This window comes from Hevea brasiliensis, chromosome 6 (assembly GCF_030052815.1).
Source record: "Hevea brasiliensis isolate MT/VB/25A 57/8 chromosome 6, ASM3005281v1, whole genome shotgun sequence".
Lineage (NCBI taxonomy): Eukaryota > Viridiplantae > Streptophyta > Magnoliopsida > Malpighiales > Euphorbiaceae > Hevea > Hevea brasiliensis.
The window spans coordinates 105,999,947-106,018,870 of NC_079498.1; the positions used below are offsets into that span (position 1 = coordinate 105,999,947).

Genomic DNA, 18,924 nt, shown 5'->3' on the forward strand with positions numbered 1-18,924 from the left:
ATTTATTCAAATTATTGTGAATTTCTAAATAATTGAATATATGTAATTTTTTTTCTTATCAACCTGAATGAAAATGTAGCCAAATTTTCCTTTTTTATAACTCAGAAGAAAAAAAATAAATTTAGTTAAATAATATTTTTATTAAATTTTGAACAGAATTTTATACTTTTAAAAAATTAAAATTAAAATTCGATATTTCATATTTAATGAGTGAAAATTAATTAGTAATGTTTTTTAATAAAAATATAATTTGTTAAATTATTATTATTATTATTATTATTATTATTATTATTATTATTATTATTATTATTATTATTTTCCCTTTAAGGATTTATATAGTAGCGACTCCTAAAAAATGAAAGCCTGTTAACCCGCTAGGGTTTTGTTTACCACTTCTCCAGTATCAGCTAGGGTTTCATTTATCTTCACCGCTCTCTCTCCCTTCGTTAACAATGGTAGGCGGCTTGGAAGTAGGCAACGTTCCCTTCAACCCCGACGGCTGGGGCCCTCCAGATGCCACAACAGCCACCGCTTCCACCACTACCCTCCCTCTCAATGTTCCTTTCGCTCCCTTTTCCCGATCAGAAAAAATCGGCCGAATCGCCGACTGGACCCGCAATGTCAACAATCCCAACGCAAGTCGCCCGAACGCCAACAAAACAGCGTCGGATTCAGTTTTTGACTTCACCGCCGATGATTCCTTTCCCGCTGCAACTGCTGCCGGTGATGATTCAACATTCCGCCTTGTAGATGGAAAACCTCCTCCCCGCCCCAAATTCGGGCCCAAGTGGCGGTTCAATCAACACCGGCCGCAGCTTCCACAGAGACGTGACGAAGAGGTGGAAGCTCGTAAACGGGAGGCGGAAAAGGAACGGGCCCGCCGTGACCGGCTTTACAACCTCAACCGTTCCAACCAAAACCAGCCACGTCGCGAGGCTGCCGCTTTCAAGTCATCGGTGGACATCCAACCAGAGTGGAACATGCTGGATCAGATCCCCTTTTCAACCTTTTCAAAGCTTTCATTCACAGTCCCAGAGCCAGAAGATCTACTTCTTTGCGGTGGTCTCGAGTTTTACGATAGATCTTATGATAGAATCACCCCCAAAAACGAGCGTCGTTTGGAGAGATTCAAAAACCGAAACTTTTTCAAAGTCACTACTACTGATGATCCGGTGATACGGCGACTTGCGAATGAAGATAAAGCTACGGTCTTTGCAACAGATACTATCCTCGCAACGTTGATGTGCGCGCCTAGGTCGGTGTATTCATGGGATATTGTGATTCAGAGGGTCGGCAACAAGCTCTTTTTTGATAAGAGGGATGGTTCCCAGCTTGATTTGCTTTCGGTGCACGAGACCTCACACGAGCCTTTGCCAGAGGCCAAGGATGATATGAACTCTGCATATTCATTGAGTGTTGAAGCAGCTTATATTAATCAGAACTTTTCACAGCAGGTCTTGATTAGGGATGGGGACAAGGTCGCTTTTGATGAGCCCAACCCCTTTGCAAACGAAGGAGAGGAAGTTGCCTCTGTGGCCTATAGGTATAGGCGGTGGAAGCTTGATGATGATATGCATCTTGTTGCCCGCTGTGAGGTGCAGAGTGTTGTGGAGGTTAACAGGCAGAGGTCATTTTTGACGCTGAATGCACTTAATGAGTTTGATCCTAAATATTCAGGAGTTGATTGGAGGCAGAAGTTGGAGACTCAAAGAGGTGCTGTTTTGGCCACTGAATTGAAGAACAATGCCAATAAATTGGCTAAGTGGACTGCTCAAGCTCTGTTGGCCAGTGCAGATTTGATGAAATTGGGTTATGTTTCAAGGGTTCATCCAAGGGACCATTATAATCATGTGATATTGGCAGTAGTTGGATACAAGCCAAGGGATTTTGCCGCCCAGATTAATTTGAATACATCTAACATGTGGGGGATTGTGAAGAGTATTGTTGACTTGTGTATGAAGTTGAAAGAAGGTAAATATGTGTTGGTGAAGGACCCATCCAAACCTCAAGTGAGAATTTATGAAGTTCCTGCTGATGCGTTTGAGAATGATTATGTGGAGGAGCCTTTGCCTGAGGAGGAGCAGGTTCAGCCTCCGGGTGAGGACACTGAGAATGTAGAGGCAAATGGAGCTGTGAATGATGTTGAAGATAAACAGATTGATGCTCAAGCTTAAAGGTATTAGTTCTTTATTTTCCATCTTAAGCTGCTCATTCCAGTGAGTTAATTGACTCATTTTGACTTTTTTTTGGGTGATGGAGTGAAGTTGGCATGAGAGCTCATGATGTAGCCCTGTATGGTTAGAAGAAGTAGTTGAAATTTTTGTTATACTTGAGCATTTGAAATAGTGTGGCATGATATTTGAAAACAAATGTGTGTTTCATGGGCCAGTATTCAGCGAGTCTGAAATTATGATATTCAGTACACTTTCATGGTGCCTCAACGTACCCGCCATGTGCTAATCAGGATTTGGCAGCATGTTTTGTTAGGGATGTTGTAATTTCAAATCTCTAGTAACTAGATCCAAACTTAAAAGCAAGTGACCCTAAAATCAGCAAATATCTGTTAAATTGCTCCTTAGTATTGGAATTTTCAGTTCCTGAATTTATTTTTCTAGTGAAGCCTTTTCATAATGTCTGATTTCCTGTGGTTTAAACCTGATCTATGAATAAGTTGCTCATCATTTGCCTGCTATATTCAACTGTCTTAACTTGCACCAGTGCCTGTTTTACTGCTTGCTTGTTTTGTTAGTCACAATCTTCATTTGATTGTAAAATGCATATTGGCAGTGGTTTTGGCAAGAAAATGAAGCGGCTGTGGTGCTGTTTGCAATTGGAGCTTTACTCGCACTCCCTCATTGTCATTTTGGCTCAGAGTATTGCCTTACTGTTCCTTTTTTTTTTTTTTTGAGTCTTCCTATTTACATTGCTGATGTTTCAATGTGGTTGGAAAGATTTTGCAACATTAGATACTTGCCTTTTTGAGATTCAGTAGCGATACAATAAGACATAAATATTCATATGATTGTAATTTTGTTGGTACGCCGTTGGAGTTGTAACTTATGTTATTTTTGCCTATTGTAAGTTGCAATGTCTTTGAGTTCTGCTTTATAAAATTATGATGAAGTATCTGTTGCCAATGCCAATATAGAGAATAGCTGGATTTGGAAGCTCAACAATTTTTAGTTGTGGGAGTATCAAAAGAAATTTCATCTCTGTGGTTGTGAGGTTGGTTTTTGTATTCGTGTGAGGGATCAATTTTGTCGAAGGTTTGTTTTAGTTTTAGCTGTTATAAAAATGGCCGAGTACAATGCTTGAAATACTTTGTCATTTGACTAATATCAGTATTAAATTCAATCAATTACGGAAATAATTTGTGTTTCATTTCAGAAAATATTTGGTACCAAGCAGTTGGGGTTTGGGGGGGGGGGGGGGGGTGGGTTTGTGGTGGTGGTGGTGGTGGTTGTGGTGTGTGGGGGAAGGAGATAGGAGAAAGGAGCTTCCAAGGGAACCAAAAAGAGAAGCCAATTTCTCTGAAATGGGGTTTGGCGTTGTGAGATTAGAAAATTTTAGGAGTGGAAATTAGTTTTGTGCTTTGCCAATGGAGGAGCTGTAACCAAAGAAAATACAGTGGAATCCCTTTCAAAACAAGTCAGCAAATATTATTCAACTGTATTATTCGCTCTGCTAAAGCACCATTCAGTGGGATCATAGGTTCATGACCCGGTAAAAAAGTTCTCCCACCCTATATATAAACTTACATACAACGCACGCATGGAGGACCAGCGACAAGTTCTGTCCAACCCATTACATCCAAGCTTGTGCAAACTAGGCAGTAGGCGATACAGATCGGGAGAAAGGTTACCGGGGCCATAAATTGGAGACCTTGTTTCACTTGGTCCACCAATGAAGAAAATCCCTCCTCCTGTTGATCTTCTTCTGCAGCTGCAAAATTCCATAGAGTAACGCCTCGGCTGTGGGCGGGCATCCAGGCACATAAATGTCTACAGGGACAATCCGGTCGCAGCCGCGAACCACAGAGTATGAGTAATGGTAATAGCCACCTCCATTGGCACAGCTGCCCATAGAGATCACCCACCTTGGCTCCGGCATTTGATCATAAACCCTGCAAATCAAGAATTTTTGGCAAACCAGTTTCACATAGCTATAGATAAAAGGCATGAATGTGATAAATCAATGATTTGAGATATACCTCCTTAAAGCAGGAGCCATCTTATTAGTTAGAGTTCCAGCCACAACCATAACATCAGATTGTCTTGGGCTGGGTCTGAAAATGAGTCCAAACCTATCCATATCATATCTAGCAGCTGCAAGATGCATCATCTCAACTGCACAACATGCTAGCCCAAAAGTCATGGGCCAGATGGAACCTCTCCTTGCCCAATTCACCAGATCATCCACCTTTGTTATGGCATACTCTGCCACCTTCGACAACCCAGTCGTTGGCGTCGCCGGTTTCCTTGATCCAGCGTATGTAACTGGAGAAGTTGACTTGGATGATGATGAGTAAAGGGTTGGAACTGTTGTGTGTATAAGAGATGAATTATGGACGGAGAGTGGGGCTAAACGTGAAGCGGTTCTTGGTAAAAGAGCCATGGCTGCAGTTGCACAGAAAGAAAGATCAAAGTTACAGAAGAGAAAGATTTAGGAAGATAGAATGCAAAGCTTCAAATATGCAATGCCTTAAGAGAGAGTAGTCATAATTGGGGGGGTGTGGGTGTTGGGTTGATAAGGTTTGGATATTAATTAATTAATTAATTTAGGTGAGAAATGATTGATCATATCAAAATAGATTATTCCAATTTTTGTGCATGAGCTTGACTGATTTATGCTTAAAAAATTTTGATGTCTTTATATCATTGAGCTGGACTTGAAGATAAGAATTGGGAAAATATACACCTTCTAGATGGGGTTTTCATCGGTCTTAATGTTTGAATTTTTTTAATATATTCTACAACACGTTTTCTGAAATTTTAATCATTTTATCTGTCATTTTTAAATATTATTCTGTTTAAAAATATCCGTCATTTTAAGAATATTAAAAAATATTAATTATTATTTTTATATTTAATTAAATTAAAAAATATTTTAAAATAATTTATATGATTTAATTATTTTTTTTAATAATGAAAAAATTTTAGAAGACAAATAATTTTAAGAAGAACTTTGAAATGATCGAATTGATTTAATAATTATTTTTTCTTTTTATTAAATGATATGTTGTTTCCTTGGATTTAGCATTTAATAAAAATTAAAATAATTGAGGAAAGTAGCCGAGCATGTGAATTGAGGCGGCTAAGCAAAAGAGGTGGGGCAGGGCTGGCTATGGTCCACCAAAATTGGAATTCCATTCCATGATCCGAATTTCAAATATTAATTTGACTTCTCTTTGATTTTGCATAATCATTTTATGATTTAATAGTGAGCAGGAATGAAAATAGGTCAAATATTTTTCAGTTAATTAAATTTTAAATATGAATTTAATTAAGATATATGTAATTGATTTTATAAAATTTTTAATCTAAAAAATAATATTTATATCAATTTCAAATTTTAGATATAGTGTATATGTTATTTAAACTCATATATAAATAATTAATTAAATTTAAAATATATTATAATAATGTTTATAAAATTTTTACAGAGTATATTTTAAATTTTATATATTTTATAAATTATTAAATATAGTATAAATAATTAATTAAAATATATAAAACTAAATACAAGTAATAATGATGGTGTTTGAAATGAATTAAGATAAATTAAAATAAATTTTAATTGAATTTAAAATAAATTTAAATGTTAAAATATTAATTAAATTTAAATTTAAATAAAATAATTTTCACTGTTATTCTCTTCATTTTTAATAATGATTTTTTTTTGTTAATAAATAAAATACACGTACACATTAATTAATAACAGAAATTGACTACTATTAAAATCATGATAATTTTAATAAAATTCTTATTTCTATATAACCAACACACGCATTTTTTATATTTAATATGAGATCTTGAAGAACCAGCCCTTGAGCACACCCAACTCACTCGTAGACTTCAACTAGAGCCATATCAAGATTCTCAACTCTTCTTTATTTGCACTCAGCGCCTTCCTTTTTTGTCAATAAATAAAATATACGTGCGCACACGAATTTGTGACATAAATAAATCGCTATTCAAATTATAACAATTTTAATAGAATTTTTATTTTTATATAATCTACACTAGCACGCTCCAATAATAGTGACTTTTTAACTCCAATATAATAATAATAATAATAATAATAATAATGTGTTTATGAATTATTACAATATAAAATAATGAGTTTTAATCAATTGAATGTCTAAATCGTGGGGTTTTTTTATTTTAAAAAAGGGTGTCCCTATCTAAAAGTTAAAAAAAAAAAAAAAAGAAAAACTTTATTTTCAAGCCATTCCTAACTTTTGCCCCATTTTAAAACTGTCTCTAAGGTTTATTAAAGTTTGGATAGCCGTCCGTAGACACTCATCTACCATTTGTTGATTTTCCTCATCAGCCCTTTAAAGGAGTGCAAGCCACGTGAGCTGTTTTGTATTTTATGTTTGCTCCCCAACATCGCCTTCCCAAGCATTTGGGAAGGCGTTTCAAATTTACCTTGCAAGCTATTCTAGGAGAATTATTGGCTTCAACAAGAATCTTATCAAGGGAAATTGTTGAAATTCCATTTTAAGAAAGAGTGTTCTGAAAATTCAATATGAATTTTACATATTCTTAATTAATAAATTTTATAGATGGGATTTAAATTCTTAAATCTTAAGAATTAGATACATAATCTATATGAACATAACAAAATATCCAAATTTAAAAATGAGGAGATCAGACGAAATAAGCAAACATTCACAAACAAAAAATAGAAAAGGCAATATTAAAGTAAATTACTTAGTGGTGCGATGATTGAAATACGTTAAAATGACTACAATGGTTCTATCCAATCATTTATTTGCTCTCAAAAGTCACATAGAAAAGAAAAAGAAAACTACAGTATACAATAATAAAACTACTAGTGAGAAATACCAAACATCCTTGATCCTCTGCCAAATAACATCAAGTTTGGCAATTCAAGTCAGCATTAGTCTAGTTTGGTGATCCTAAGAACAAAGAATCAATAACCCCAAAGAGAAAATGAAACAAAGAAAATCTCTACAAATTATCTTAGGACTAAAAGGTTGAAGTTTCAAACATGACAACGAATCAATAAAAAAATGCATTGCAAATATCAACAGCTCCTTCCCACCAAGATTTTGCGCAATAAAAAAACTACATTTTACCTAAAGACCTAATATTGAACTTAACATCTTCCTTTAGTTTTCGTTGAAGAGCTACAATCACATTTTCTTCTGACTTCAACCCAACACATTTTAGAGCATAAACGCAATCTTCTATTTTTAGAAGATGATAAGGTAAAAAAAGAGAAAGGAAAGGAATTTTTTGGGTTGGGAGCCAGGGGGAAGAAAAAGGAGAATCTAGCTGCCCCCCCAGGAACCAAAACAAGTTGCTTCCTTGCGGATTCTGCCACAGCCATATCTGGACCTTGATATGATACTAGCATGTGTCACAGATTGAAGGGGCATTTGAAATGTGAGTAGTCGACGTAGCCTCCACCTAACTGGTTGGTGGGAATGGAAAAGAATCTTCTCCAACAGTAACCCAAAAAGAGTTAACCAGCAAATACATTTCTTGTTGCACCATCTTCATGCATAGTACATGTACAAGCTGTTTGCAGCAGCACAGGCAATTGAATTTTCAGTTGGATGCCATGCAAGATGCAGCAACTTTGTTGTGAAATCAAAAGAATTTCCATTTGCATCAACTCCTGGGCTTTCCGTTCCTGTTAATGATTCCACATTATATAACAAAAACACATGCTCAATGGGTTTATAAGAATATACAGAGTGAGACAGCGAAGGAGAGGGAGAAGGGAGATTAGGATAAGCAAGTGATGGCACTGACCCCGTCTTACAACTCGTGTTATACTGCTTAGGGATCTGGAAGGCCTTGAAGGGGTCTGAACTTGTCTCCTAAAAGGGTAAACCAAATTTTGTTGAGTTATGCTTGTTATTATATAAAGCATCTCAGAGCTTCCCAATTGATATAGGACATATCAATCTATAAGTACCTCATTGGATTTTTGCTGGCTTCCAAAGTTGTTGCCTCAGCACTTCCCAGGGCACAACCAAACACGCGGAACAGATTGCTGCGTTCGTATAAAAAATTATATTAAGGTGTGCATGCAGGGTTTCAACAAAAACACATGGATGCCAAGATATGGGCACTAAAAGCAGACCTGTAAGACCCTGTTGCCACTCGCAATCCATCACCGCTTAAACAACACTCGAACTTATCAAAGATTGAATCATTTTCATACAAATCACACAACTGGATACATTCAAAGAAAATTATAATCAGCACAATGCAGCCTGGCTAAATGACTTTAGTTTTGTCTGAAGAGAGAAGAAGCTTACCTTAGGTCTTAAGTACTCCTGAACCTGGAAGGTTGCCACTGGACCCGAATCCATATTGATGTCCCATAACTAACAATGTGAAAACACAGAAATGAGAAACCAAGAACAATCTAAGATCCCAACTGAACCTCAGAAGAACATGTCTGAAAACATCAACTCCTTGTGGCATCAAGAATGCAAAGAATATTCATTAAAAAACTAGTGTGATGGTTCCAAATAAAGAATACAGAACTGTAAGCATAAAGTTGAACAAGAAAAAGCTTTACAAAACAAAGAAAACTTAGCCTGAATCTCTCTCTTTAATGCATGGAACATTTCACTCTTCCTAAAATTTCAAAAAAACTCTTGATAAATCCATCATCTTTTAAAAGTACAGTGTTTTGTAAACCTCATAGTTGACAATGGTGTTCAGAGTACTAAGAGGCTAGGCATGAGGGATCAACAATACTACTTTATAACCACTAATAATTTGCTTAAAAAGGCATTACAAAAATTTCTTAACAAAACATGAATACTAAAAAGAAGTTCAACAACTAAAACAGCTCACTATAAGTAATGTGCACACTTAAGTTCAAAGAAATGATCCCAAACAAGCAGCCTTCAAGCTAAATCAATACAACAAAGAAGAAAATTACCAACCACTAAGATTTCTTTGGCACAAATCATAATAGCAACCACAAAGACATACTCGCACAAAGATCATAACAGCAACCTTAAATATACTACATGAACCATTCCTAGAAAAAAAAATAGTGATGTTTTATCATCATCATGTCAAAGATCATCATGTCTTCTTTCTATTCATCCATCTTTAAACTAGTTCCTTCCTCATCTAGATGAGCACTGAGCAAAGAAATTACTTGTTTTTGTTTGGACTCTAATCAATATCATTGGAAGGCAGCCAACTTAGACAATACAAGCAAAATCAACTAATATAGGGTAACCATTCAAGGGGAAAAAAATCAAGCCACTAACACACATGCCAAGTTGCACCTAAAAGGTAAGTGCCTCAAGGATGGAGCCTGGTTTGAACCAGCCCAGGCATGTGACATAGGGCTTGTGTGGGCCTAGAACCAAGGTGCACCAAAGGATGCCTTTGACAACTATCATAAACTTCGATATGCATGGGAAGCAAAACTCAAAAGCCATACTCATACTCAAAATGTCGTCATAGGGAAAAATTATTCTTATCAATCCTAGCCTATACTGGCCAGGAACAAACAAATATGCTTATGCAAGGACCAGATGTGCCCAGCTAAAGAGTCCAACTCTTAACAGCACATAATATTACAACACTAACATGGTATGCATCATAAATCTAAACTCTCTTCATGATTCAGCAACTTTCACTTCAAAACAACCTAACAGCAAGCAGTCAGATCAGTTCTTTTACCAAAATGGCTACAAGAAATGTTGGTAATTTTGGTCATGACCACTTATCAAAAGCCAACATAAAAATTAAAAAATAAACACTAATTTGTCCATAAATCATATATTTGTGCTACCACATTATAGGCTAATATTCATATAAATATGATACTGCATGATCAACTACAAATGTGATCCAAATAAATTGCAAATTTAGAAGTCCAAACCTTAAGAGTCATATAGTCGCGACTAAGTATGTGCCGTCCATCCTTAGCAAATTTAATATCTGAGATTGAAGCAATTATCTCCGTAAAAAATGATCTAGAGCCTGGTGCCTCCTGTTCCTCAAACCTGAAACCAATGGATATTGCCATAAGTCCATTCATGGTATTGAATGTAAATGACCTCACAAATACTATTTATTGATTCCAACACCATTCAATGAAGGGCTGCCCCCCCAAAATTTCCAACATAAATATGCTCCATACTAATATGGCACATGTTTATGCCTTTCCATTTTTCCCGGTCCCAACCATCTCTTTTATTTCCTCCAAAAGGAATATTCAAAACAAGTAGGACAAAACAAGTTGAATACTTACAACTTGGCATGAGAGTCGCATAAAGCTGATTGCCGCAAATCAATGAGTCGGATTGAGCCTCTTGAACTGCTATATGCTAACATATTGCAATGGTTGGGGTGGAATTCTGCAGATGTTATAACCTCTGCAAAGATCAAGAAATTAGGTTGATAGCTCAAGCAATGTATCATTTAAGAGAAGCTTGCCACTTGAAAGAAACACAATCAATATATATATATATAAGGACAGTTAGCACTAGTTTATCCAGGAATAATTTAATGAGGAGGGTCAACCTAATAAGGTAAGCACTACACTGGCATATACAGCAAGAATCAGCTGATTCATGGAGTACTAAAAGTCCCCTAGATAGACGCAAGTAAGTGGTCATTCCGTTAAAAGGCTAAAAATTATCAGAAAGGAATGTGACGAATAAAGGGAAATTATTTAAAGACCAAATCCCACATATACACCAGGATCTGCAAAAGATTGTTTATAGGCATGTTGGTTGGCCTAATATATTAAGTTTCAATACATCACTGAACAATAGAGACTGAGAGGCTTACCCGTTAGATCCTCCATATTTGTAGGTTTCACATCAACAATGTTAAAACTTTGATTGCTAATTTCCAAGTTCCAAAGATTGATTCGCAGGTCATCAGCTGATATAAATGTTTCGCCATCACTAGAAAATATGAGCCCGGAGAGATGTTTAGCAAAATTAGCAAGTCAACAATACAGATGAGACAAGGATATAGCAAGACACATCTTCTATGCCCATACAAATAGTTCCTATAACACTTGCCGCATTATTGAAGTAATCAAGAAAATCAACATTTACCATAAGTTTACATCATTGTAAAAAGAAGAGTTATGGGAAAAGCATTGGAAGAAGATGGGGCGAAGATAAAAATGAATCATCTGTTGGAGATATAGAGAACTAAAAAGAAACATGTCTTGAAACCTTTCATGTAATATTTTATTATAATACATGCAGAAAAGCCAAATCTAATAGATGCAGAGTAAGATCCTCTATTCTCAAAAGAAGAAACGAAGGAAGGGGGGAGGGGTGGTGGTGTTGTAAAATTCAAAAGCAAATCCAACATCCATCAGTCCTCAATGGGAACTATAGCTCAAAAGACCAATGACTTTTATCTATATAATTATATGTTGCTTCAAATAATAAATAACCATAAAGAAAATAGAAAAAAAAAAAGAAGACATTTATCACAATGTGATGTTCTCTTCAAGAATATAAATTGAAAATTTCAAGTCATCACAGATTTTTATCTTCAATAAAGACACATTTGAAGTATAAAAATGTAGACAAAATAGCAAAGCCTCTTCAACGTAGCATAAAATACCCCAAGAACCAAACAAATATAACTTGAAATTTGAGAAATGCAACCACCTGTTATTTGAAATTGAATTGATGTGATAATCATGTGCATGAGCATATACCCTTCGACATCTGGCCACCAGGCTGGTCTCGTTGCTAGTTACCTATGCGAAGCATAAAATAGGAGCTAAATTAATGAAAGAGCAGATGAGCAATCCAGAAAATAAATAAACCATATCCAAAGAACCCAAACCCCCCCCCCCCCCAAAAAAAAAAAAATAAAAAATAAAAAATAATCGAGGCTATTGAGGCACAAAAGAACTCACAAGAGAAATATGCAATAATTTACGTCTCTAAATGTTTAATATAAAGTAGACAAAAAAAAAAAAGGAATACAATGTGAGGATAGGGGAGAGAAAATGCTGAACATAAATTTCATTGCATGATCCATTGAAAGCACAATTCAAAAAACATGCCGCTTCATTGAGGTATAATATTTAAAAGGTCAGCAAATATACACAAGGCTAGAACAAAAGAATGCAAGGAAAGATCTGTTTAAGTACAACTACCACAGGCAAGTGCAGTGATGGGATGCCCCCAGGTGGAAAAGTGAAGTCATTGCTTGGGTAACCATATGACTTCTCTGGCCAACCTCCATTTGCAAGATAAGATTTAGTACTATTTGAGTTACTTGAACTAGCAACACTACCATTTCCTACAGCTTTTGAAGGGTCCACATTCATGTCAGAAATTTTCTTAACCTTCTTTTCTTGGACCTGTGCAATTCCCAGACAGATATACCAAAAAAGTTAAGTGGCTGAATAATGCAGGCAGCTATTAACCAGAGAGTCAACAGTAATACTAAGGGCAAGTTCTCAATAAACAAAACATGAAAGTCATTTGACACATCTTAAGCCATAACGTCCATAAGTCCAAGTTCTCTATAAAGAAACCCATAAATTATTCATGTACAGAGGATAAATATTTCTTACAGATATATGAATTTCAGTATAAACAATGACAATTTACCCTACTTAAAACAATTACTGACCAGTTGCATGATGCGCTAAGATGGCTGCTTATCAATTCAGGATCATGTTTTATAACTTAATGCATCAGAGTAACCACCATAACATGCCGTTTAAAAATTCATGCTCCAAATCTAACCTATACAGAGGGATCTTAATACACAAGATTCTTATTAAAAGGCAAAGAAATACGAGGAAAAAAATGTCCTAACCATCAAGACTTTTGATAATTTAATCCACAATTAAAATGTCCTCAAAATAGATCATTTAGTAAACAAGTATACACTCTCATGTATAACAGCCAGGTGTTTGCTTAAGAATTTACTGCGTGGTCCATTTTGCCAGACATTTATCATCTGTTGCACAAGGTAAAAAAACTGAAAAAAGAAGACTTTTACCATGCTTCAAGATAGTCTCATTTCTTACCTTCCAAAACTTAATGGTTTTATCATTAGTGGATAGGAGAAAAAGAGCACCATTGGCTGTTTGACACCATCTGATTTTGTTTATTTTTTCCTCTATTTCCAAGCTCTTGAGATAGTCAAACTAGAACAAATACATGTAGAATTAGCATAAATATTAACAGTGTGATAACAGAAAAACAAATGAAATTAGACCAGCAGTAACCAGTGCCAGTGGAAAATAATACCTCAGGTTCATGGCTCTGAAACTCTGTTTTATAACGAAACTCAGGATGCCTACTAATAGGACAATCCATTCTTTCCAGATCCCTTCTGTATCCACCATGCTACACATTATTAAAGAACAAAAATTATTATAATGATGTCACTAACAGAACTATAGATAAACTAACAATAAGCAATAACTTATCAACAACAGGTTGAACAAATTAAGCCTTTGCAAGGGAAGAGAGAAACATACATCCTTTGTGTCTGTCCTCTCAAATAGAACTACCCGGCCCCCACGGTCACCAGTAGCAAGATGATCACCAGTTTTATCAAATTCAATAGCTGAAATAATATCAACTGCAGAGGGAAACAAAGAATCCCGTCATGATCCTTAAGACTCCACAGCACAGTCGTGTAAATAATATTATACATCTTGTTAAATATGTTTAAACTTTCATTTTCCGATCTCCTTTTTTTCCCCTCTTTTCTCAACTTTTACCACTTCTAGCTGTCCTACCCTCAACTTTAAAAGTTCTTTCTTATCTGAAAGTTTTTGTTTGATGTATGGGATAAAAGCATAAAATTCACCCCTTCACATGAAATGCATGTTTCTTGATGTCAGAACAATAAATTATACAAGTAGACAACTATATGGCTGTTTAACAAATAGAGATGGTTCTTTTCAAAAAAAAAAAAATGTAACGGTTCTGCTTGTATCATTTGTAGGCTGATACCAAGAGAACTGATGATGGTGGCAATAAACACAGGGGGAAAGTAAAAGAAAAAAAATTCAACAAGTAGAGATGAAGAAGAAGAAGAAGAAACAAAACTGAAACAGAAACATAATATAAATTATCGATGCTTAAATAAACAAACAAATAAAGGGCCATCAATGAGTGGCAAATGGGAAAAGCATCATGATGACACCAATAGACAGCTCTCGTAATGGAATTCATCAGTGCACAGTCCAGCATGCAGCACCATACAGCCACAATTAATTTGACCTTCTCCCCCAAATACAGGCAGAACATTTTTGCTAAATTCCAAGTTATTCTTAATAGTAAAGATTAGCACAGCTGTACTTGTCAATCAAACTTCTTAGACAATCATTTCGGTAGCCCAAAGCACCAAGTGCAAATAGAACAGGCCAATAACAATTAAGTACTTATATTCTAAGAGTATAGAATAATTTAACAACTCAATCCTTTTCTTATCACTTTGTGGCTGAAGTGGGTGGACTTGAACTCATAATATCCTCTTAGAAGTTAGATCAGAGGTCTGGACACTAGGTTGTGCTTCAACCACAGCAACATGATCCTTCTTGGACAAAAAGAAAGCTCCAACAAGAACCATCAATAGCAGACGAGAGGATCATACAATTCCTTTTAGTGACACTGAGTCCCTTGACAAATTCCACCTGAACCTATAGGATTAGGAATACTAGCAATTACCAGAAGCTATAAATCAAACCCCCCAACCCCCCCCCCCCCCCCCCCCCCCCCCAAAAAAAAAAAAAAAGAGCAATTACCTGAAGCTATAGTAGAATAAGGAATATATACTCCAACAAAAAGTTGGGCATCCAAAGAACTATGCTTCAAAGACTCCTTCATTCTATAGTGCTGCAACACTCATGAGGATCTAAGTTGGGAATGTATGATTTCAGCAGCAAGATGATCAATTTATACTATCCCAAAACCAAGAGACAATCTTGTGAACTTGCTTAAATTACACTAATATTTATCCCATCTATGCAAGAACTCAATCTTCCACCTCACAATTCCTCACACCTAAAGAAATCTTCATTTTTCTAGCTTACTTTTACTAAACTAGGTCAAATTAGAAGTTTTGAATCCCAGCTGTTTGCAGTGAGCTTCAAACATCCTTACCTTCAATTTTATTCTTATTGCTCCTTTGTCATCAGCAATTCTAAAGTCTTCCTCTTCCAGTCACAAAAGCACAATTTCAAGTCTTGAAGTCTTCAGTTTTTGCAAAGAAGGTTAGATTAGACTCCACAACTTCCATCCCAAAGTGCTGCTTCAATTGACAAACAGAATGGAGCCACATTTGGCTACTCATCTCATTTTAGCTGTTGTTATTGGTACCTCATTATCATTGGCCTTATTCCAATTCAGTAATCAATCTTGTATAATTTTCATGTTCCATTATATGCTAGCTCAAATTTTTGCAAATGCAACCATCCACCCAATGCTCTCCCCCCAAAAAGGCAAAAAGCCTAGCCCTTTCTTGAAATGTGAATTATCTTGACATCTTCACTTTGAGTCCAATAATTCTTTCTATCATGAATTCATAATCTCTCCCAACAACCCTTTCCATATCCTCTGTTTGGCTTCTGTTTAAGAATACTCCTTTGAGCCTGTTTGGGATCGTGGTTCAAACTTGCTTTGGGAAAAGCACTATTTTAGACGCTATTGAAAAAAGTTATTTAGTTGTTTTGGAATTTTTATGATTAAAACATGTCAAATTTAACTTTAAACTAATTTTTAACATCCTCTAACTGACTTATTTAAAGAGGTTTTTTTTTTCAACAACTCCAACAACAATGCCAAACAAACCCTATTGAAAAAAGCAATTTGAAAATTTGTTTACTGTTTTGGAGTTCTTATAACCAAAACATGTTAAATTTAACTTTAAATCAATTTTAACAGCCTCTAATTAATATATCTAAAGTGGTGTTTTTCTCAAACGCAGCTAAAACAGCAACCCTAAATGGATCCTTCATCTAGGATAAGCTCCTTCTTATGACTCAAAAGAATTAAAAATAATGCTGCAAATTCCATTTGGCAGGTTCTTCAAAACCACTTGAATGTATAGATCAGGTTACCCTTGACTAATGCAGATTGAAAGTTACAACATTCAGAATGCAAAACAATTCTCATTTGTACGTGAAATGTTGCAAATTCAAAGCAAATGCATTGTCGGTTTTTTTTATGCTATAATGCAATAGTTTAACATTTTGTCATGCACATTTGTTTCCAATAGTGTTATTGTCGGTGTGTCAAAAATTTTGGCCTGCTTCAAATATCTAGATGAAACGTTTATTCACATCTTAAGTACAATTTCCAATATTCTATACAGCAATTGAATTATGATTTTTTTTTTTTTTTGGGGAGGGGAGGGGGTAGTGGTTTGACATCGAGTAAACCCAATAGCTAGTCAAATGTGATTATTCTTTTGAAGATCAAGAAAAAGGAAATCTAACAGCAAAAAAGGACTGCCATCATTTCGACTTCAGTAAATCAGGCCATATTAACTTGGTTCACAAAACTATGAACAATATATACACCAATAATCCATATCATCAATTACCCAACCGATCATATAATCACTAAGATCCATGACATAGCCACTAAATTCAAGCATTCACGACTTAAACGACCCAGTTGTATTACTTACCCATTGCATGTGCCGTGGGAAAACAATACCCAATTCTCAACTAACTTCACCAAGCTCACTTCCACACTATATTTCCCTCAATCTATTAAATATGCAAATCTCTATCACTATACTTGCATAAATCACAGCAGAAACCCCACCCGGAAAAAAAAAAGAAAAAAAAAAAACTCATTGACCTATAAACCTACACACAAATTTCTCATCGACCCACGATCCATTTCGGATCCAAAACCCAAAAACAAGCCCTGATACGCAGTAAACAGGAGAACTATCAACTGGATCCAAATGAACCAAAACCTATATGTTGACACAAACATGAATATACATGTGTGAAATTACCTTCTTGTACTTCTTCGCCGGCGGTTCGCTCACCGAATACCTGGGAGAATTTCCACTCCAAAGGCTGTGGTGGGCCCACTGGAGCTGCAGCGACCTCATCGCCACCGTTCATTCTACTCTCTCTCTCTCTCCTTCTGACTCTTGCTCTATCTCTTTCTCCTCAACGATCAAATCCAAGGTCCAGATTAAGTCCGGACAATCAATCAAAAAGATCGCATCTCACCTTATAACAAAGACCCATCAAAGGAATTCCTTTTCTGTTAAATGAGAGATTTCCATAAATCAACCATTGACACAGAGAGAGCTTTGTGTTATTATTATTTTTTTTTTACTTTTTTTTCCTCTCTCTCCCCTATATCTCAAAGGGAAAAAATGTAAAATTACAACTTTCTCCCTCTACAAAACCGGTGTTCGCCTCTCTCTAGAAAGGCAAAATTGGAATTTCAGATGGGTTCTTAGAGAGAGAAAGAGAGCAACAAACAAAACCGTTCTTCGGCCTCGATGAGAGCAAGTTACACATAAACACATACTCACTCTCTTCTCTGTCTGTCGACTTGCCTCTCAATAATGGGCTGTTTTATTTTTTCTTATTTTTAATTAATCTTTACGGGTGTCGTAGAATCACTCACTAGTTGTCATCTTTTACCTTGACAGACGGGTTTCATTGGGTTGTGACGGAGAGGGATGTGATTTCATTGGTTGGTGAGGATGAAATAGAAAGCATTGTGGACGTAAGTGTTAGGGTTGGTCTTGAATGACAGGATTGTCCTTGGGCAATTTACCCTCCCTTTCTTTTGACCAACGTGCAATGTAAAGTCATGCCATCGGACGGTTGTGAGAGGTTGTAAAAAAATAAGTATTTCATTGGGTTGATTATTTTTAAATACATCCTAATTTTATAATTAATTTTTTAAATCTCAAATATAATTTATATAAAAATTGAAATTTCACAAATATTTTACTTAACTTGTGAATTGAATTAATACAATGAAAATAAAATTTATTTATTTATTTATTTATTCAACGAAATTGCTCTATTATAAGTTCTAGGAATATAATCAAAATTAATTATAGAAATTTAACTTGCAAGAAATAATAATAAAAAAAAAATAATTCTTGAAAGGTCTCTCAGAATAGAACTCTTTAGCTGTCAAAATAACCAATTGAATATCACCTTCAATTGGAACCAAAAGAAAAGCTTTAATTGTTGTAAGTAAAAGAACTTCATGACAAGCTAAGGATTTGAAAACCAAAAAATCAAAGACATCATGAATATGTTTACAATACCAACTAACAAGATATCCAATAGAAATTCAGGCTATAACTGCAATTGCTACCCTTTACTATAGAGAATGAACAGTAGCAGTAAATTTGATTTTTAATATAGGAGATGGAGGGGATTTCAGACAATAAATTGAGAGTAAATTATAGAGTACATTCAGTGCATTAAAAAATAATATATCGTATACTCATATAAAAATAATTATATAATAAAAATAAGAAAATAAAACTTATTATTTTATTAGTAAAGGTGCACATATATCTGGCGCACCTAATAATTTATCTAAATTGAGAAGAGATATGTAAAAAAAGGATAATAACTAGCTTATTGCAATTCAAGTAAATTTTTAAGGGGAAAAGAAATTACTTCTTACAATAATGTTAATTATAAATGATTATAATTGATTTAATTAATATATTTAAAAGTAATTAG

General features: G+C 35.2%; 3 protein-coding genes across 4 annotated transcripts; 1 reads left to right on the forward strand and 2 right to left on the reverse strand.

The window, feature by feature from the left end:
- The first annotated feature begins 336 nt into the window (after window positions 1–336).
- Window positions 337–3,075, forward strand: LOC110647006 (eukaryotic translation initiation factor 3 subunit D). The gene is made up of 2 exons (XM_021800631.2): window positions 337–2,176; window positions 2,788–3,075. The coding sequence occupies exon 1, from the start codon at window positions 453–455 to the stop codon at window positions 2,172–2,174; it is 1,722 nt and encodes a 573-aa protein (XP_021656323.2). The 5' UTR covers window positions 337–452; the 3' UTR covers window positions 2,175–2,176; window positions 2,788–3,075.
- Window positions 3,076–3,637: 562 nt separating this feature from the next.
- LOC110647003 (uncharacterized) lies at window positions 3,638–4,843 on the reverse strand. Its single transcript, XM_021800626.2, has 2 exons — window positions 4,211–4,843; window positions 3,638–4,123 (listed from the first exon to the last, which is right to left on the reverse strand). The coding sequence occupies exons 1-2, from the start codon at window positions 4,612–4,614 to the stop codon at window positions 3,889–3,891; spliced, it is 639 nt and encodes a 212-aa protein (XP_021656318.2). The 5' UTR covers window positions 4,615–4,843; the 3' UTR covers window positions 3,638–3,888.
- Window positions 4,844–6,966: 2,123 nt separating this feature from the next.
- LOC110647007 (serine/threonine protein phosphatase 2A 55 kDa regulatory subunit B beta isoform) lies at window positions 6,967–17,768 on the reverse strand. 2 transcript variants are annotated; one of them, XM_021800632.2, is made up of 14 exons: window positions 17,211–17,768; window positions 13,711–13,814; window positions 13,478–13,576; window positions 13,255–13,374; window positions 12,367–12,576; window positions 11,873–11,964; window positions 11,028–11,146; window positions 10,486–10,609; window positions 10,114–10,237; window positions 8,519–8,587; window positions 8,341–8,432; window positions 8,173–8,250; window positions 8,007–8,074; window positions 6,967–7,884 (listed from the first exon to the last, which is right to left on the reverse strand). In XM_021800632.2, the coding sequence occupies exons 1-14, from the start codon at window positions 17,320–17,322 to the stop codon at window positions 7,748–7,750; spliced, it is 1,548 nt and encodes a 515-aa protein (XP_021656324.2). In that variant the 5' UTR covers window positions 17,323–17,768; the 3' UTR covers window positions 6,967–7,747. The 2 variants fall into 2 exon arrangements, with proteins under 2 accessions (XP_021656324.2, XP_021656325.2); XM_021800633.2 differs by having other exon boundaries at window positions 12,370–12,576; window positions 17,211–17,727.
- Window positions 17,769–18,924: the final 1,156 nt, after the last annotated feature.